Here is a 21,817-nt window from a genome sequence, read left to right as displayed (position 1 = left end):
TATTTTGACTCTGTACTGGTACTCCCTGTATATAGCCATGGTATCTTTTGACTCAGTACTGTTACTCCCTGTATATAGCCATGGTATCTTTTGACTATGTACTGGTACTCCCTGTATATAGCCATGGTATCTTTTCACTCGGTACTGGTACTCCCTGTATATAGCCATGGTATCTTTTGACTCTGTACTGGTACTCCCTGTGTATAGCCATGGTATCTTTTGACTATGTACTGGTACTCCCTGTATATAGCCATGGTATCCTTTGACTCTTTACTGGTACTCCCTGTATATAGCCATGGTATCTTTTGACTTGGTACTGTTACTCCCTGTATATAGCCATGGTATCTTTTGACTCTGTACTGGTACTCCCTGTATATAGCCAGGGTATCTTTTGACTTGGTACTGGTACTCCCTGTATATAGCCATGGTATCTTTTGACTCTGTGCTGGTACTCCCTGTATATAGCCATGGTATCTTTTGACTCTGTACTGGTACTCCCTGTATATAGCCATGGTATATTTTGACTCGGTACTGGTACTCACTGTATATAGCCATGGTATCTTTTGACTCTGTACTGGTACTCCCTGTATATAGCCAGGGTATGTTTTGACTCTGTACTGGTACTCCCTGTATATAGCCATGGTATCTTTTGACTCAGTACTGTTACTCCCTGTATATAGCCATGGTATCTTTTGACTATGTACTGGTACTCCCTGTATATAGCCATGGTATCTTTTGACTATGTACTGGTACTCCCTGTATATAGCCATGGTATCCTTTGACTCTTTACTGGTACTCCCTGTATATAGCCATGGTATGTATCTTTTGACTATGTACTGGTACTCCCTGTATATAGCCATGGTAGCTTTTGACTCTGTACTGGTACTCCCTGTATATAGCCATGGTATCTTTTGACTTGGTACTGGTACTCCCTGTATATAGCCATGGTATCTTTTGACTCTGTACTGGTACTCCCTGTATATAGCCATGGTAGCTTTTGACTCTGTACTGGTACTCCCTGTATATAGCCATGGTATCTTTTGACTTGGTACTGGTACTCCCTGTATATAGCCATGGTATCTTTTGACTATGTACTGGTACTCCCTGTATATAGCCATGGTATCTTTTGACTTGGTACTGGTACTCCCTGTATATAGCCATGGTATCTTTTGACTCGGTACTAGTACTCCCTGTATATAGCCATGGTATCTTTTGACTCGGTACTAGTACTCCCTGTATATAGCCATGGTATCTTTCTCATTGTTATTCACCATGCATTTATTCCTCTTGTCACTATTTCTGTTTTATCACTATTTCTGTTTTATCTTTAACTCTATATTGTTGGAAAAGGATCTGTAAGCATTTTACAGTTTGTCTAGACCAGTTGTTTTACAAAGCATGTAACAAATACAATTTGATTTCAATGTCAAAGCAATATGACCACCAGTTCAACAGGTGGTGGTATAGCATTTGGAACAGAAACATGGGGAGGAAGTTGGTCAATCAGTAAAAACAGGAAGTATTTTTATCCTTGCCCAGGAGTAGCTTAGCGTTACCCGATTTAATCGACGGCTTGATTTTTTGGGTCGATAAGTTCTGGGTCGACTGAAATTTCGTTTGTTGAGCAGTAGCAAATGGACACAAGACACTTGTCCGATTCACGCATGTCTCAGTGGACTAATCCATTGCTGAGGCCACGCATCCCCATTACTCTACGACGTGCTACTGAAATTGTATATGGTTGCGCAACACTAATAATAAAAAATATTATTTTATATCAAATGCGCTTTCTCCTACGTTGGATAGTGGTCGTATCTGCGGTTCTGAAACATAATCTTCAGAGCGCCGTTGAACTGGCGTCTTTTCCTGGACCATGTTGCTATGTGCATAATAGCAAAGCTACCCAGCATATTGGTGTTGAGAACAATGCAGTGCAGGCAGCAGAGGAGAAAGAAGAGAAAATCCCTTACCCTAATTATCTAAGAAAATAGAGGAGAGAGGAAACCCCAACTTAATTAGGTCTGAGGGTTTGTTTAATAGCCTACTGATTATGTAAGCTTCAAGCCTCACTCAACTGCAACATGTCGGATAAAACTATTTCGGCTGTTTTTTATCTTTAATATTTTTTTCGTTACAACATACTCTGGTATTACTTAGAATTTATTCAGTGTTGTTTACACTGTTCCAAATGGTCAGAAATATTGTAATATTGAAATATTGTAATATATCAGCACCTGTTAGTCACACATAATAGGCTGCACACAGCTCTTGCTCCTATACCTCTTTTTCTTGATATTCTTATAATTATTATTATTATAATGGTGGTGTCAGGAAATTCCCTCATGCACAAAGTAGATGTCCTAACCGACTTGCCAAAACTATAGTTTTGTAACAAGAATTTGTGGAGTGGTTGAAAACGAGTTTTAATGACTCCAACCTGTAAACTTCTGACTTCAACTCTAGTTGTTCTGGAAATTGGCCCAATATTGCTCTCTAGAGGGATTTACATGGTTATCAAAACGTAGTGCCAGGGTAAGCCTACACTAAACACAGACCTTATTTTACGTGTTTCTAAAATCCCATAGGGGAAGAATGTATGGTGGAAAACAATTGGAACCATTTCCTTGTTTGATGGCTAGGTTATATGGGTATTATGACTCATACTTTAATACTCTATAGGCAGAGGGTAGCTTAATTTGCCTTATTCTCTGTAATAATGGTATGGGAATAATAATGCATTTTATTTGTAAAGTGGTTTCTTGCATCAAACAACATTTTCAGTCACCTCCTTGTCTGAAGGACAAGTGGATGAACAGGCTAATGTCAAGCCATTCATGTTTTTTTCAAAAGACTGGATTGTAGGCCTACATTGAACATCACACATTGGCTGCTACTGTAGGCTGAATGATATAACAGCCATTTCCATGTTTAAATGTTATTCAATGCATTTTCACCATTGTTTTTGATGGTAGGCCACTCTGGTAAGTCTACATAATGATCAAATAACCACAGTAACCTACATAGCCACTGTTAAAACTATAACTTAAAGTGGGTAGAGCATCAGTGTCCACAGTAAACGCACTGGAAGTTGCACAGAATGAAGTTGCTCCCGGGCAATGAAGTTGCTCCCCTAAAACCGAAGTTGCTCCCCTGCTGATTTTTTTTAGACTATCAGGTAGCAGGCTCTTACCAGCATATTTTTCTGCATAAAATCCTATTGTCCTCTCAACAGCAGAAATATTACAAACACTGAGAGCATTCGGAAGGTATTCAGACCACTTGACTTTTTCCACATTTTGTTACGTTACATCCTTATTCTAAAATTGATTAAATTGTTTCCCCCCTAATCAATCTATACACAACATCCCATAATGACAAAGCAAAATATATATATACTTAAATAGCACATTTACATAAGTATTTAGACCCTTTACTTAGTTATAGATGTTTCTGTGTCTATTTAGTCAGTTATAGTCTTGTCAATTGCCACTGAAAAATAGGTGTTTGATGAATATTTGAGTGATTATTTTTGTTGACGAAATTAACACTGATATGCAGAGGTGTGGACTCGAGTGTCACAGAGCATGTTCGACATTGCAGCCGACAGTGCAGGCGACTGCCAAATGACTGATCAAATCAAGTTATATTTGATTTTGATTGATCTACAAATCACCTTGCATCATAAATAACGACTCATTATTATCTGTTTATCAGTCAGTCAGTCAGTCAGTCACAATTTACCCATGGCACATCACGGTTTTGATGCTCTCGAACACGGTGACAAATTTGATGACTTCAGACTCAAGTTGATAGAAAATAAAATATCTTTAGACTTGACTTCGACTTGGAGCCTCAAGGCTCGGGACTCGATATTGACTTTAGACTGATGACTTGAAATTATCTGCCCATGTTTTGTAACATTTTGTAACTCATTTTGTGGCACAGAGTCCATGAATTATTCTCCACCCAGTCAGAGACAGTAGCCACAACATCTCCCTCTGATTGGACCAGCAAACTGTCAATCAACACAGGTCGGGTGAGTTAGCAAACAGATTGTTGATTTTCTGTACAGCTTTTAGATCGGGGCAGCGTAAACATCACATTGTAGGGAGATAGGATTGCCATAATAAATAAATATGCAGCTCCAAAAAACATGTGTGATCAAGAATATTAACTGTTCGCTTTGCAAGCTCACCAGCAATGGATCATCACGCAACAATTACTAGCACAGGTCTTTCCCATAGGGGATTTTAGAAACACTTCAAATAAGGGCCAATTTAAAACTTGCACAATAAAGTTCACAGAATTGTCAATTTGATGAAATGTAGGCAACTTATTCATTACTACATTTAGCTAACATTAGATAAGAATCCAGAGATTCTTAAGTTTTCCTTGATTCGGCAGTCTCCTTCAGATCATCATGGCATTTGTTGTTCTTTAATGCAATAAATTAGCATTTCATTTTTGGCGGGTAAATACAGGTGACTATATTGATCAAAATAACCTTGTCCTAGAGAGATTTACACTGGTATCAAAACGTCACTAAACTAAACGAAATACAGCCCTTATTTTAAGTGTTTCTAAAATCCCCTATGGGGAAAATGAATGGTGGAAAACGATTGGAACCATTTCCTTGTTTGACCGCTAGGTTTATGGGTATTAGGACTCATACTGTGGTACTCTACACACGTGCTGTGTTCAACCAGTTAGCAAGTCGGAAATGTCAGAGTACTGACTAGTCCATGAATGTGGCATTCGTCCCACCTCTGCTGATATGTGGTTGAATCATATTCTACCTGTTATTTCCATGATTAACTGAACCTGTGGCAGACACACATTCCTCTGCATTTTTTATGTTCAGTAGTGTGGTCAGGTGCCACAAAGAGGGACTTAGGAAAATTGCAATTGGGTCAGAACAGGGCAGCATGGCTGGCTCTTAGATGTACACAGAGAGCCAATATTAATAATATGCATGTCAAGATCTCCTGGATCAAAGTGGAGGAGAGATTGACTTCATCACTACTTGAATGCACCGAGATGTCTGTTTGAACTACTGATGCACAGCTCAGACACCCATGCATACCCCACAAGACATGCCACCAGAGGTCTCTTCACAGTCCCCAAGTCCGGAACAGACTATAGGAGGTGCACAGTAGGTTACTAGGGGGTAACTAGCCTCCCCTAAGAACAATGTCTAATAGCTGACACAAAAAAGCAATGTTGAGGAAAAAAATGATATGTGGAGAAAGGTCATGCTTTGGCAAATAAACTATAAACTGAAATAAATGGCTTCAGTTTACACTTTTTTGTGTTATTTCATGAGGGGGGGGGGGGCAGTTACCCCCTAGTACCTTACTACATAGAGCATGACTACGTGGAACAGAAATATACATTATGGAACAGCACGGACACATGCATATAAACACAAGATTATATACGCAATATACACAGATGTATACATTGGTTTTGTGTTGTAGATATGTGGTAGTAGAGTAGGGGTCTGAAGGCACACACATTAATTCCAATTTGTCACATATGCCGAATAGAACGGGTGTAGACCTTACCGTGAAATTCTCACAAGCCCTTTAACCAACAATGCAGTTCAAGAAAGAGTTAAGAAATTATTTACAAAATTACTAAAGTGAAAAAAACTAAAAACGTAACAAGAAAATGTAACTTAATGTGAAATATGTTGTGAATGTATTGTACTATTTTTGAAATTGTATAACTGACTTAATGTTGTCTTGGCAGCAGCTAATGGGGATTCATAATACCATAGACTTATGGACAGCACCAAGAAGGTTCCGAAATTATTCACACCATTGCACACCCTTTTTTTTAGGTATTGGGTTTGTAAGAGACTAAAGTGATTGTTTGTTTGGTTGAACTTTGATTCTTTGACATACAGTGGGGAGAACAAGTATTTGATATACTGCCGATTTTGCAGGTTTTCCTACTTACAAAGCATGTAGGTCTGTAATTTTTTATCATAGGTACACTTCAACTGTGAGAGACGGAATCTAAAACAAAAATCCAGAAAATCACATAGGATTTTTAAGTAATTAATTAGCATTTTATTGCATGACAAAAGTATTTGATACATCACAAAAGCAGAACTTAATATTTGGTACAGAAACCTTTGTTTGCAATTACAGAGATCATACGTTTCCTGTAGTTCTTGACCAGTTTTGCACACACTGCAGCAGGGATTTTGGCCCACTCCTCCATACAGACCTTCTCCAGATTTCGGGGCTGTCGCTGGGCAACATGGACTTTCAGCTCCCTCTAAAGATTTTCTATTGGGTTCAGGTCTGGAGACTGGCAAGGCCACTCTAGGACCTTGAGATGCTTCTTACGGAGCCACTCCTTAGTTGCCCTGGCTGTGTGTTTCGGGTCGTTGTCATGCTGGAAGACCCAACCACGACCCATCTTCAATGCTCTTACTGAGGGAAGGAGGTTGTTGGCCAAGATCTTGCGATACATGGCCCCATCCATCCTCCTCTCAATACGGTGCAGTCATCCTGTCCCCTTTGCAGAAAAGCATCCCCAAAGAATGATGTTTCCACCTCCATGCTTCACGTTTGGGATGATGTTCTTGGGGTTGTACTCATCCTTCTTCTTCCTCCAAACACAGCGAGTGGAGTTTAGACCAAAAAGCTCTATTTTCGTCTCATCAGACCACACAAGCTTCTCCCATTCCTCCTCTGGATCATCCAGATGGTCATTGGCAAACTTCAGACGGGCCTGGACATGCGCTGGCTTGAGCTTGCGTGCGCTGCAGGATTTTAATCCATGACGGCGTAGTGTGTTACTAATGGTTCTTTGAGACTGTGGTCCCAGCTCTCTTCAGGTCATTGACCAGGTCCTGCCATGTAGTTCTGGGCTGATCCCTCACCTTCCTCATGATCATTGATGCCCCACGAGGTGAGATCTTGCATGGAGCCCCAGACCGAGGAGGATTGACCGTCATCTTGAACTTCTTCCATTTTCTAATAATTGCGCCAACAGTTGTTGCCTTCTCACCAAGCTGCTTACCTATTGTCCTGTAGCCCATCCCAGCCTTGTGCAGGTTTTTTTTCCCCTGATGTCCTTACACAGCTCTCTGGTCTTGCATTGTGGAGAGTTTGGAGTCTGTTTGAATGAGTGTGTGGACAGGTGTATTTTATACAGGTAACGAGTTTAAATAGGTGCAGTTAATACAGGTAATGAGTGGAGAACAGGAGGGCTTCTTAAAGAAAAACTAACAGGTCTGTGAGAGCCGGAATTCTTACTGGTTGTTAGGTGATCAAATACTTATGTCATGCAATAAAATGCAAATTAATTACTTAAAAATCATACAATGTGATTTTCTTGATTTTTGTTTGAGATTCCGTCTCTCACAGTTGAAGTGTACCTATGATAAAAATTACCGACCTCTAAATGCTTTGTAAGTAGGAAACACTGACGATTTTGCAGGTTATCAAATACTTGCTCTCCCCACTGTACAGGATTTGATGTTCATTGACGTCAGTGCGCAATGTTGCCAACGTAGCACAGTTTCCGGTTCGAGCAGAAGTACGTGGCAGCCATCTTGTTTCCCGTTGCTACTGAAATAAAATAAATAATACGCTGAGCTGAACTTCACTGCGAACCCGTAAAACAAAGTGAGTAAAAATCAATTGATATACATGGTTAATGTCTATATGTGAAAGCATACTGTGTCGCTATGGAATTGGGGCTATAACTTTGTTAATTTCCAGTTGCTCGTCTTGTCCAATAGACGATTGTTTTGGAAGATGAACATAGGCGCCATTTCCCTCCCCGCTCTCTGAGCAGCTTATTGGTGGCCAGCTGAAAGTAACAGAGGCGTTTAAGAAACTACCGCACTGAGTCCGCCATTTTGGCTCTTGTCTAAACTCTGTCTCCTACGACTGGCGATTTTTGATAGATCCCGAATGGCGTCAGTTTCACAACGAACTGAACCCTTAGAAACCTTGATTGGTGGAATCTAGTCCGAGGTTTGATTGGTCTGAAGGACAGATCCAAACGTAGTCTTTATTGGTTAGAGAGCCTTTCCCCAACTTTGCAAAGCTTTGTAAACTTTCATTTGATTTATCGCTTCCTTTTGTTCAGTGGCGAATAAACAGTATCACTGGCCACTGTAGAGCGTATCATCGTCTTCCATGTCGCTCTTCCCTTGTCCAGGTTGCGCTTGTTATATGCTAGCTAACTGTTAGCTACCGGTCTCCCAGGTTTGACTAACATTAAATGATCATACCGTGTTACTGTCTTAAGTTAACTAGCTAAGCTAAACAGCTGCTGGCTTAGCCAGCAGATCCGACCCGCTTGTTTCAACTGTAAGCAAGCGGTCGGGTCTGCTGTCTATCACTGGTTAGGATAGTTTTTGCTCATTCCAAAAATGATTTAGTTGGTTAATAATAGGTAGCTAACGTTAAATATTTATCGTCAGTGTTGCATGTTGTTGGCTTGAACAAACCAAACTATTAGCTAACTATGTACAAGAAGACACATTTGGGCCATCTACCGTTACTTAGCTAACGTAGTTTGTCTGAATACAGGCAGGAGGCTGAAGGCATCAAAGAACTCACTAAAATCTCAAATTACAACATACATCTTTCTCACATTTTGCTAATGCCCATTAAACCGAGATATATGTATCATGTTCATTGTTTCCATTCCAGTGTGTTGACTGACAGTTATTGTGAATCACATTATGTGCGCACTGACTCTTCAAATACTTGAGGACTTGAAGTCTGTGCCTTGTCCCTTGAGCAGCATGATAAACAGCATTTTCTGCTATCTTGCCAATGTATAATTGCTTCAAAATATGTAATGGAAAGAAAATAATTCCATGCAATACCTGTTTCAATATGCAATTTGGAGAGTACTGTAGCAGCCTTATGTATTGTACAATCCAAAACTAACTATACTGAGCACAAATATAAATGCAACATGTAACTTTTAAGACGATTTTACTGAGTTACAGTTCATATAAGGAAATCAGTCAATTGAAATAAATTCATTAGGCCCTATTCTACAGATTTCACATAAGTAGGCAGGGGCGTAGCCATGGACGAGCCAGGCCCAGCCAGTCAGAATGAGTTTTTCTCCACAAACCGATTCTCCTCAGTTTCATCAGCTGTCTGGGTGGCTGGTCTCAGACAATCCCAGATGTGGAGGTCCTGGGCTGGCGTGGCTACACATAGTTTGCGGTTATGAGGTCGGTTGGACGTACTGCCTAATTCTCTAAAACGAGGTTGGAGATGGCTTATGGTAGAGAAATAAACATTAAATTATTATGCAATAGCTCTGGTGGACATTCCTGCAGTCAGCATGCCAATTGCTCGCTCCCTCAACTTGAGACATCTGTGGCATTGTGTTGTGACAAAACTGCACATTTTAGAGTGGCCTTTTATTGTCCCAGCACAAGGTGTGCCTGTGTAATGATCAGCTTCTTTATATGCCACACTTGTCAGGTGGCTGGATTATCTTGGCAAATGAGAAATGCTCACTAACAGGCATGTAAACAAATTTGAGCGGGATAAGCTGTGTGCTTATGTAATATTTCTGGGGATCTTTTATTTCAGCTTGTGAAACATGGGACCAACACTTTACTTACATTTACATTTAAGTCATTTGGCAGACGCTCTTATCCAGAGCGACTTACAAATTGGTGAATTCACCTTATGACATCCAGTGGAACAGCCACTTTACAATAGTGCATCTAAATCATTTAAGGGGGGGGGGGGTGAGAAGGATTACTTTATCCTATCCTACTTGTTGCTTTTTACATTTTTGTTCAGTGTCTAAGGAAATTCCCTGGTTGACTATTAAGGGTACAATATTTGTTGGGCTATTTTACATGAATAGTTCATGTTCTCACCATCCACCAACTAGCCTACATTTTCAATCTAGAGCAGGGGGTAGCCATGAAATGACTTGGACATCACAGCAAGCACAGCTCTATACAGGAAGGATCTGTTCTCTAAATGCAAACAGGAGCATACATTAAGGTGGTGCCTGAAACGGGTCTAAGAAAAGCATGCAGTGTTTTACTGACGGTACAGTTCTGCCGAACCCATTCATGGATGCTAACTACCTTTAGTGCCTATTGACGATAGTATCTTCTGGCCGGGGAGTTTTGTTAAGGCCCTGTACTCTTGTTCTGAACTTTAAAATGCATCACTTGCGGTGCGGTTTTGGAAACATAAGGAACGTACGTATCTTTTATATCAGCTATAAATAATTAGCAAAAATCAAACTTTAATTACTACACATCTTTTTTATAGGGTTAGTGTTCGCACACGGCCATATCTCCATGTTACAGTGCTTGTTTCAGGAAGACAGGCCTCCACCTGTGCTAATTAGTTATCTATGTGTGCTTTGAACACCTGTGTGTAAGCTAACTGGGGATTAAGTGTAGTTCTTCAACTGGAGGCACACAGATTATGGATCTGTTCAAAACTGCTAGCGTAGGTGTATCTTTTTTATATCAAAGATTATTTCTCTTTGTTATGAACAATAAGGGAGATATCAGCACATTTTTTTTCAATAACTGTTTTGCAAGCAAGGATTATTGACATTTCTAAACGTTGAAACACAGGGTTGTAATTGTACTTCACACGCAGCTAACCGCTAAAAACCCTACGGAGTAGAAGGGTTTTCGAGAGCTAAGTTCTGCCCTGCTTTTTCCTGCGTTGCTGCAGGTAGGCCCCCAACTATCACAGCAGCTGTTAGCTTCATAACTTTCAACTTGACCTTGATATGCAGTCTAAATGCACCATTACAATGTAATCAGAAAATGAACATGCATATTGTTAATTTATGCCCCATTTACTAAATTAGCAACATCTAGAATCAGTTTTTCCTTTTGAGCGCAGACAGGATTGAAGCCAGTGAGACTGTTTATCATCCAAATTTGGGATGGACAAACTTTGTGTAGCCCGTGTGTGTGCATGTTTTTGTGTAGGTAAGCCTAGTTTATGCAGGTGTGTGCATGCATGACTTAGCCCGGCAGCCCTGAGGGCTCTTTTCTGCTGTTTGTTTGTGAAAGTGATACCCCGGCTTGTGCGTGTTTGGCTCTAAACAGCGTCCGTAAGCAAGCATGTCCCAGGCACCAGCAGCACAAGTAATCGGAAGGTCTCTGCTGCAGAGTGACCTTGTCAGGTGTCCTCGTGTAGGAGGTTTGGGTGTAGAAGAGCCTGCCTGCACCGCCATAGATGGCTATCGCTGGAATGGAATAATCTATGTGCAGTCTAGCTGCTTTATAATCATTAACCAGCCTGCTACCAGCTCTACTCTGTTCCCAGCTCTACTCTGTTCCCCTGCTCTCACTGTACCAAAATAGAAAAGGGAACATTGAGTCTCTCTCAATTCCATTTCAATTTAAGGGGCTTTATAGGCATGGGAAACATGTTTACATTGCCAAAGCAAGTGAAATAGGTAATAACTTTATTTCACTTTTAACAGTAAACATTACTCACAAGTCCCAAAAGAATAAGTATGTCTATATACAGTGTTGTAATGATGTGCAAATAGTTACAAAAGGGAAAATAAACACAAATATAGGTTGTATTTACAGTGGTGTTTGTCACATCTTGCTGCTGAGATGGCACATTGTGGTCTGAAAGTTTATCAAAATTGGATTTGTTTTCAATTTTTTTGTGGGTCTGTATGTAATCTGAGGAAAATGTGTGTCTCAATTAGAGGTCGACCGATTTATGATTTTTCAATACTGATACCAATTATTGGAGGGCCAAAAAGCCGATACCGATTAATTGGCCGATTTACATATATTTTTTTTATGTATTTGTAATAATGACAATTACAACAATACTGAATTAACACTTATTTTAACTTAATATAATACATCAATAAAATCAATTTAGCTTCAAGTAAATAATGAAACATGTTCAATTTAGTTTAAATAATGCAAAAACAAAGTGTTGGAGAAGAACGTGAAAGTGCAATATGTGCTATGTAAGAAAGCTAACGTTTCAGTTCCTTGCTCAGAACATGAGAACATATGAAAGCTGGTGGTTCCTTTTAACATGAGTCTTCAATATTCCCAGGTAAGACGTTTTAGGTTGAAGTTATTATAGGACTATTTCCCTCTATACCATTTGTATTTCATTAAACTTTGACTATTGGACGTTCTTATAAGCACTTTAGTATTGCCAGTGTAACAGTATAGCTTCCGTCCCTCTCCTCGCACCTCCCTGGGCTCGAACCAGGAACACAACGACAACAGCCACCACATCGAAGAAGCGTTACCCATGCAGAGCAAGGGAAACAACCACCCCAAGGTTCAGAGCGAGCGAAGTTTGAAACGCTATTAGTGCGCGCTAACTAGCCAGCCATTTCACTTCGGTCACACCAGCCTCATCTCGGGAGTTCATAGGTTTGAAGTCATAAACAGCGCAATGCTTGACGCACAACGAAGAGCTGCTGGCAAAACGCACGAAAGTGCTGTTTGAATGAATTTTTACGCGCCTGCTTCTGCCTTCCACTGCTCAGTCAGATACTTAGATACTTGTATGCTCAGTCAGATATGCAACACAGGACACGTTAGATAACATCTAGTAATATCATCAACCATGTGTAGTTAACTAGTGATTACGATTGATTGATTTTTATAAGATAAGTTTAATGCTAGCTATCAACTTACCTTGGCTTACTGCATTTGCGTAACATGCAGTCTCCTTGTGGAGTGCAAAGAGAGGGAGGCAGGTTGTTATTGCGTTGGATTAGTTAACTGTAAGGTTGCAAGATTGGATCCAACGAGCTGACAAGGTGAAAATCTAAAATCTCTAGAATGTGTTCTTAACTGACTTGCCTAGTTAAATAAAGGTGTAAAAAAATATACAAAAAAATCGGTGTGCAGCTCCAGTTTCTTCCTCATTTTGTTGGCAGTGTGCTCATAGTCTGCCTTTGGCAGCATTTCTCAATAGCAAGGCAATGCTCACTGAGTCAGTACATAGTTTAAGCTTTCCTTAATTTTGGGTCAGTCGCAGTGGTCAGGTGTTTTGCCACTGTGTACTCTGTTTAGGGCCAAATTGCATTCTAATTTGCTCTTTTTTTCTTAATGCTTTCCAATGTGTCAAGTAATTATCTTTGTTTTCTCGTGATTTGTTCGGGTCTAATTGTGTTGCTGTCCTGGGGCTCTGTGGCTCTGTTTGTGAACAGAGCCCCAGGACCAGCTTGCTTAGGGACCTCTTCTCCAGGTTAATTTCTCTTTAGGTACTGGCTTTGTTATGGGAGGTTTGGTAATCACTTTCTTTTAGGTGGTTGTAGAATTTAATGGCTCTTTTCTGGATTTTGATCATTAGCAAGTATCGGCCTAATTCTGCTCTGTATGCATTATTTGGTGTTTTAGGATATTTTTGCAGAATTCTGCATGCAGAGTCTCAATTTGGTGTTTGTCCCATTTTGTGAAGTCTTTATTGGTGGATGGACCCCAGACCTCACAACCATAATGGGCAATGGGTTCTAGAACTCTTTCAAGTATTTTTTTAGACAGATCCTAATTAGTATGTTGAATTTTATGTTCCTTTTGATGGCACAGAAGGCACTTGCATTGTCTCAGATCGTTCACAGCTTTATGGATGTTAGCTGTGGTGCTGATGTTTAGGCCGAGGTATGTGTAGTTTTTTGTGTGCTCTAGTGCAATGGTGTCAAGATGGAATTTGTATTCGTGGTCCTGGCAACTGGACCTTTTTGGAACAGCATTATTTTTTGTCTTACTGAGATTTACTGTCAGGGCCCAGGTCTGACAGAATATTTGCAGAAGATCTAGGTACTGCTGTAGGCCCTCCTTTGCTGGGGACAGAAGCACCGGATCATCAGCAAATAGTAGACATTTGACTTCAGATTCGAGCAGGGTGAGGCCGGATTCTGCAGACTGTTCTATTACCCTCACCAATTCGTTGATGGACACTACCGTTCAAAAGTTTAGGGTCACTTAGAATGTCCTTGTTTTTCAAAGAAAGCCCAACAAAAAATGTGTCCATTTAAAATAACATCAAATTGATCATAAATACAGTGTAGACATAGTTAATGTTGTAAAGGACTATTGTAGCTGGAAATGGCTGATTTTTAATGGAATATCGACATAAGCGTATGTGTTCAAATGGCACACTGTGTTAGCTAATCAAAGGTTATCATTTTCAAAGGCTAATTGATCATTAGAAAACCCTTATGCAATTCTGTTAGCACAGCTGAAACTGTTGTGCTAATTTAAGAAGCAATAAAACTGTCCGACTTTAGACTATTTGAGTATCTGGAGCTATCAGCATGTGGGTTTGATTACAGGCTCAAAATGGCCAGAAACCAGAATAGAAAGAGGAGTGGGAGGCCCCGGTGCAGAACTGAGTTTCCATCTTGTCCAGCTGTGTATGTAACATTTCACGTAAACCCTGTTTCTTTTCTGCATCAAAGTAGTGGTCCTTGTACCTAGCATCGAGCGTGGTGGTGACACAGTAGAGAGGCTCAGAGAGAATTCCACATTCTTGGGCATGCAATACAGCTTTCCTCCATATGAAATCCTCATTGACACACTGTGCTGTCAGACTCAGCATGCTCATGGGGCTGACATCGCTGGTCCAAATGTCAGATGTGAAGCTAATAGCAGCGACGCCCATAGTAAGTAGCTCATGTACGTGTTTCAACAATACTGTGCAACTCCGGTAGGGCAACATCTGAAAAATAGCTCCGACTTGGAAGTGTGTGCCGGTGCTCGACCAGTCAGCGAAAGCCAACATCCACGACAGAGAGCGGTTGATTGTCAAGGGCAATGAATTCCATTATCTTGGCGTTAATGGAATTAGCCTTTGAGTTGCCTCGCTGAAATTCTTACTCTTTCAAATGACGGCTCGATTTGAACTTGTTTAGTTGTTGAAGTGTGCACTTAGTATTTTTCTGCTTTTGTACTGTGCATTGCTGTATTTTTCGTGGCGTCATTACGTCATCTACCTACATCTGTCAGCTTTGACATCGGTTTTGCACATATTTTTAGCTAATATCGGCCAATAGGTTTTTCAATTTCTTTTTTAGATTTTTGCATTTTTTTCATCAAACAATTTGTCATTGTTGTTAATTTTCTTTATTTCACCTTTATTTAACTGGGCAAGTCAGTTAAAAACAAATTCTCATTTACAATGACGGCCTCCTGCGGGGACGGGGTTCTGGGATTAAAAAAATAAATACAATATAAATATAGGACAAAACACACATCACAACAAGAGACACACCACTACATAAAGAGAGACCTTAGACAACAATATAACAAGGCAGCAACACATAACAACAAAACATGGTAGCAGCACAAAAACATGGTACCAACATTATTGGACAAGTTAACAGCACAAAGGTCAAGAAAGTAGAGACAACAATACATCAGACAAAGCAGCCACAACTGTGTTGTCTGCTTTACATTTTTAGATTTGACAGGGAAGCTGAGAGGTCAAATAATAAATACTGTTTAGGTTTTTTACTGTGAAGTTTACACCATCACTATTACAGTGAAACGTTTTGTCCAGGAAGTTGTCTTGAAAGGTTAAAATTTGTTGTTTCCTCATTGTGTTTTGGTAGATTTCCACACTACTTTCCTTCCATCTTTTCGCAAGATGTCACCAACAGAGATGCTCGCCTCGCTTCGACTCTTTAGGGAACTATGCAGTATTTTTATTTATTTTATGTATTATTTCTTACATTGTTAGCCCAGAAAAGCTTAAGTATTATTACATACAGCCGGGAAGAACTATTGGATATAAGAGCGGCGTCAACTTACCAACTTTACTGAACCGGATCCATTGTTCGGACCACCATCCAGGACATTGGATCCAATCCCAGAGGCCGACCCAAAACAACCTCGCCGCAGGAGAGGTAGACGCAGTGGCTGTGCACACCACTCACCGCTTCAGAGTATATTACTCGCCAGTGTCCAGTCTCTAGACAACAAGGTGGATGAAATTAGGGCACGAGTTGCCTTCCAGAGAGACATCAGAGATTGTAACATTCTCTGTTTCACGTAAACATGGCTCTCTCGGGATATGTTGTCTGAGTCGGTACAACCACCACAAGAAGAAGGGCAGGGATGTATGCTTCATGATTAATGACTCAAGGTGTAAACACAACAACATACAGGAACTCAAGTCCTGTTCACCTGACCTAGATCTCCCAACAGAATTTACTTTGATTATAGTCACAGCCGTGTATACTACCCCCCCCCCCCCCTTCCTGGAAAATCCAACCTACTCCATTTTGCTCCTATCGTCCTACAAGCAGAAACTCAAATAGGATGTACCCGTGACTAGATCCATTCAACGCTGGTCTGACCAATAGGAATCCACGCGTTGAGGTTTTTTTGATCACGTGGACTGGGAAATGTTCTGGGAAGCCTCAGAGAATAACATTGTTTTATACGCTGACTCGATGAGCGAGTTTATAAGGAAGTGTGTTGGAGATGTTTTACCCGCTGTGACTATTAAAACCTACTCTAACTAGAAACCGTGGATAGATGTCGGCATCAGCACCAAACTGAAAGCGCGAACCACCACATTCAACCATGGAAAGATGTCTGGGAATATTGCCTAAAGTAAGTGTAGTTACTCTCTCCGCAGGGCAATCAAATAAGCAAAATGTCGGTATAGGGACATTATGGTAGGTTCTACAGGCAATTATGGTATGGACTATAAAAAGAACACCAGCCACGTCACGGACACCGATGTCTTGCTTCCAGACAAGCTAAACACCTTCACCTGCTTTGAGGATAAACAGTGCCACCGACAAGGCCCGCTACCAAGGATTGCGGCCCCCCTCCTCCGTGGCCGATGTGAATAAGACATTTAGACGTGTTAACAACACTGTCATCTCAGATTTTCAAAATATGCTTTTCAACCATAGCTACACAAGCATTTGTGTAAGAGTATTGATAGCTAGCATAGCATTAAGCCTAGCATTCCGCAGGCAACATTTTCACAAAAACAAGAAAAGCATTCAAATAAAATAATTTACCTTTGAAGAACTTCGGATGTTTTCAATGAGGAGACTCTCAGTTAGATAGCAAATGTTCAGTTTTTCCAAAAATATTATTTGTGTAGGAGAAATCGCTCCGTTTTGTTCATCACGTTTGGCTAAGAAAACCCCCCGAAAATTCAATCATTACAACGCTGAACTTTTTTCCAAATTAACTCCATAATATCAACAGAAACATGGCAAATGTTGTTTAGAATCAATCCTCAAGGTGTTTTTCACATATCTATTCGATGATAAATCATTCGTGGCAGTTGACTTTCTCCTCTGAAGCAAATGGTAAAATGCACGCAGCTGGAGATTACGCAATAATTTCGATGGAGGACACCAAGCGGGCACCTGGTAAATGTAGTCTCTTATGGTCAATCTTCCAATGATATGCCTACAAATACATCACAATGCTGCAGACACCTTGGGGAAACGACAGAAAGTGTAGGCTCATTCCTGGCGCATTCACAGCCATATAAGGAGACATTGGAACACAGCGCCCTCAAAATCTGGGCCATTTCCTGTTTGAAATTTCATCTTGGTTTCGCCTGTAGCATCAGTTCTGTGGCACTCACAGATAATATCTTTGCAGTTTTGGAAACGTCTCTAGTGTTTTCTTTCCAAAGCTGTCAATTATATGCATAGTCGAGCATCTTTTCGTGACAAAATATCTTGTTTAAAACGGGAATGTTTTTTTTAATCCCAAAATTAAAAGAGCGCCCCCTATATCGAAGAAGTTAACTGACTTGCCTTTAGTTAATTTTTATTTAACTAGGCGTAAAAAAAACAAAAACGGCAAATCGGCACCCAAAAATACCGATTTCCGATTGTTATTAAAACTTGAAATTGGCCCTAATTAATCGGTTGACCTCTAATTTATATGTACATAGTCCTATTCCATCCCTTTACATTTGTGTGTATAAGATAGTTTTTGTGGAACTGTTTGATTACTTGTTAGATATTACTGCACTGTCAGAACTAGAAGCACAAGCATTTTGCTACACTCGCATTAACATCTGCTAACCATATGTATGTGACCAATAACATTTTATTTGATCTATAGCATTTCTTAATATTATTCAGTTCCTTTGGCTTTGATGCCTCGTGATTGAGCATAGTTGAGTGTGATTTTAAAGTGATCTTATAGGGTTGTCAGTGGACTGACTCAATGCTCTAAGAGACTCTGGGTTGAGGTCAGTGATAAAGTAGTCTACAGTACTACTGCCAAGAGATCAGCTATAGGTGTACCTACCATAGGAGTCCCCTCCGAAGCCTACCATTGACAATGTACATACCCAGATTCCGACAGAACTGCAGGAGTTGTGACCTGTTTATGTTGGTTATGTTGTCGTAGTTTTGTATAGGGGTGCATATGGGGGAGGGAATGCTGTTACCTCCAGGTAGGTGTTTGTCCCCCTGTGTGCTGATGGTGTCGGGTTCTTGTCCAGTTCTGGCATGAAGGTCACCACAGACTAGTACATGTCCCTGGGCCTGGAAATTGTTGATCTCCCCCTATGGGGATTCTACTGGTGGTATGTAGGTAGCACACAGACATTTTTGTCTGTTGAAATTATTTCCTTATTTAGTTCGAGCCAAATGTAAAATGTTCCTGTTTTGACAAATTTTAATAGAATGGGTTAGGTGTGTTCTATACCAAATTAGCATACCCCCTGAGTCCCTTCCCCGTTTCACACCTGGTAGTTTAATGGATGGGACTACCAGCTCTCTGTAACCTAGAGGGCAACCAGTGGGTCTGTCTCCTTTATACCATGTTTCTTGTAGGATGACAATGTCTGTATTTCCAATTGCTTTGATGAAGTTTGGATTCCTGCTCTTTTGGCAAAAGGCAGATGGCCTCAGACCTTGTATATTCCAGGATTAGATAAGAAAGACTTTGTTTTCCATAGTGTCTAGTGTTGTTTTATTGTCTGTCCCTCCTCTCACTCTCTGTCCATATTCTCTTTTGCTCTCTGTCCATCCTCTTTGTCCCCCCTCACTCGCTCTCTGTCATCCTCTCTCTGTCCCTCCTCTTTCTCACTCTCTATCCCTCCTCACTCTCTGTCCCTCCTCGCTCTCTGTCCCTCTCTCATCCTGTAACAGCTCTCTCCTTTCTGTCCTTCTCCATCCTTTTGGCTCTCCCTCCCCCCGGTTTGTTCAGTGACGGAGCAGGTTTGTGTTCTATCTCTCTCTGGCTTGTTGTTTCTCGGTACAGTGGGGGATTTGCAGCAGTAATATGCAGGATAAGCCTCAGGTCATTCCACCATCATCTATGCAGACTGCCAGCTAAAAGCAACTCTCAGTAAATTGCTTTGTCCCCTCCTCTCACCTAAATCTCTCACTTCAGTACACTTCATTGCCAGGACATTACGTTTCCTTAATCTGTTGCTAGACAGATCTTTAGACATGCAGTTCTCCAAACACCGTTATGGATCCCAAATGGCACCCTATTCCTGTAGTGCCTTACTTTTGACAAGAGCAACCCATGCATGCGTGTGCTCATCCTAATGTAAACGTTAGTGCGTAGAACAGCATGGCTGAATGTCCGTTTAACCCATGGCGAGATAACAGCAGGGCATTTATATGACATTGCTGAAATGGTTTTATGATGACATTTTAATTGTAGAACGAGAACTGTCTGGGGGCATAGTTTTAGGGCCAAGACAACAATAGTTGTTTATTGACATTGTCCTATGTCTTGTCCACCCACAAACATGAACTCAATTTGTTGAGGTGCCTTTTTTGGCCTGATTTGATCAGCTACCTTTGTAGAATTGGAAATGTACTTAAAATGATTTTTGAAGACCCTTTTTTTTTGGTCTTGGAAAAAAAAGTTTTACTTAATACCTTTTGTTCATTAGTAGGTTAGGTATTTCATTTTTCTATTTCTAAATCTGGATCTTACTATCAGATAAACTAATTAATTCTCATGTATTTAGTTGTGTTATTATTCTAGTACATTTTTAGTGAATTAAATATGTACTTCAATGAAGGTGTTTTATTAGCACTAACACAGACTACAATATTTAGTAGATTGTCTGGATGTTATCTTTCTACCTACTGTGACAGAGGAAGGATGTGTGACAGAGGAAGGACAAGCGTGTGCTTGTGGACTTGCACGCATGCCTGTGAACACGTAGATCACAGCGCGTCTGCTCAATATGCCTTTGCTCTTTAAATCATGTGGCTGCAACATGCGGCATCCATTCTGACACTCCCCTCAGCCAATCAGGGGCATCAGGGTTGCTTGCATCACTGGCCATTCAACCAGTCATGGCCGCAGGGAGGCGGGATTCGGGGAGACATTTAGTTTGACATTGTAAATAAGCAGGGAACAGTTGTCAGAGAGCAGCCAGTGGTTCCTTTCTTCTCCGTACAGCCATGAGAAACGCAAGATCAGCCGGAGGACACGGAATGCAGAGGCAAGCTACCTCCACCACTTCCTCAATCAGTCCCTGACTCGCTTTGTTAGAACTTTCGTTGTCTTTTGTCTGGTTCTTCTTTCTCTCTCTTCCTCTTTTCTTTCCCTGACCCCTATCCTGTAGCTCAAGGTAACTTAAAACAGGAAGTTGGCTGTCGGTGAAAGGGGGTTGGGTGTAGGAAGGAGGGGGTAGGGCGGGGGAAGTGTCAGAGCCGACGAGCGGGTGGCTCGGCCAATAGTGCAGAAGGGCTCTCTACTTTCATTCGGGAAAGGCTGAGAGCGGGGAAGAAGCCTGGCCAGGGTCTGAGTATCATGTAGCAGGCTAGATTGATTACTTTTGAATGTTAAAAGGAAAGGAGGCAAGGAGGAGATTTGTCTGGGAGTCGGGAGTGCTGCTGTACCGCTGCCACTTTGATCTCTTTCGGCTATCTTTTTTTCCTTTTTGTCCTTCACTGTGCTGAGGCAGGGGTCAACTGAAAGACAAACGTGTGGGTCGCTGGCTGGAGAAAGAGATGGAACAAGTGATAAGGAGAGGGTGAGAGAGCGGGAGGGAGATGCTCGGGAGGGGGGGGGTGGTCAGAGGAGAAACAGGAGAGAGGGGTGTGTTTAGGAAAGGGTGGTGGGAGGGGGGCTGGAGGAGAATGAGTTGAGGGGGGAGGGGTAGAAGAAAGTGGGGGTGGTGAACGCTCTTCTCTGTCTGTTGGGCAGGCTGTAAGGTTTTTAAAGGCGGAGGATGGGCGGACTGTGTTTTGTCTGTTCCTGGGACCGGCGCCTGAGGAAGTGAAGTGCTACAGAGATTTTCTGTGTTAGCCAGCCCCCCCTCCTCTTGCCTCTCAACGAGACTTCTACAGTAGAGAGTACAGCCTCTCTCTCCCTTTCCTGCTCTCCTTCAGCCAACTACACAGAATGATGGGCACAGGGTAAGTGTGACCAACCACACACACACACACTAGACCTGTCTGTGTTGTAGATCGCTGCTGGATTCCTCTACTCATGTGTGCTTTCTCTTCTCTTTCTCTCGCTCTTTCGCTTTCTCTCGCTCTTTCTCTTTCGCTCTGTTTCTTCTCTGTCTCTCTGCAGAGATGGGATGCGCTCTCTGCCCTCACTACTCCTCTTCTCTGTCGTCCTCTACTTTTCTCCTTGGGAGAAATCTGAATGTGTGTGTGTCATTTAAAAAAAACTATTTTTGCAACTAACATCAGTCACCCTCATGTCCTTCAATTGTCACTCCAGGACAGGATCTGTGTTCTTGACATCTTTAGTTTGCATTTTGCAGAATGTCTCTCCTTGAGTCATGTTAATGTTTTTCTATGAAAACTACAATGTAGGCTGTTAATATTGATGACAAGTTATATTGAATTAGACTGGTTGTTCTGTTGA

General features: G+C 41.2%; 1 protein-coding gene across 9 annotated transcripts in view; it reads left to right on the top strand.

Annotated features, from left to right (window-relative positions):
* Positions 1-7,536: 7,536 nt before the first annotated feature.
* Positions 7,537-21,817, top strand: part of LOC135549627 (nuclear transcription factor Y subunit gamma-like) — a 36,745-nt gene continuing 22,464 nt past the window's right edge. For 6 of the 9 annotated variants that reach the window (XM_064979770.1, XM_064979762.1, XM_064979771.1 and 3 more), the window contains exon 1: positions 7,537-7,643. In XM_064979770.1, coding sequence (XP_064835842.1) covers position 7,643 — 1 coding nt within the window. In that variant the 5' untranslated portion in view covers positions 7,537-7,642. Of the gene's footprint in view, positions 7,644-20,335; positions 20,439-20,691; positions 20,973-21,145; positions 21,358-21,817 lie in introns of those variants that run through there. The other 3 variants (XM_064979763.1, XM_064979764.1, XM_064979765.1) reach the window with 3 other exon arrangements.

This window comes from Oncorhynchus masou, chromosome 12 (assembly GCF_036934945.1).
Source record: "Oncorhynchus masou masou isolate Uvic2021 chromosome 12, UVic_Omas_1.1, whole genome shotgun sequence".
NCBI lineage: Eukaryota > Metazoa > Chordata > Actinopteri > Salmoniformes > Salmonidae > Oncorhynchus > Oncorhynchus masou.
The sequence above is the reverse complement of the archived record's forward strand: the minus strand, read 5'-3'. Positions and strand labels throughout refer to the sequence as shown.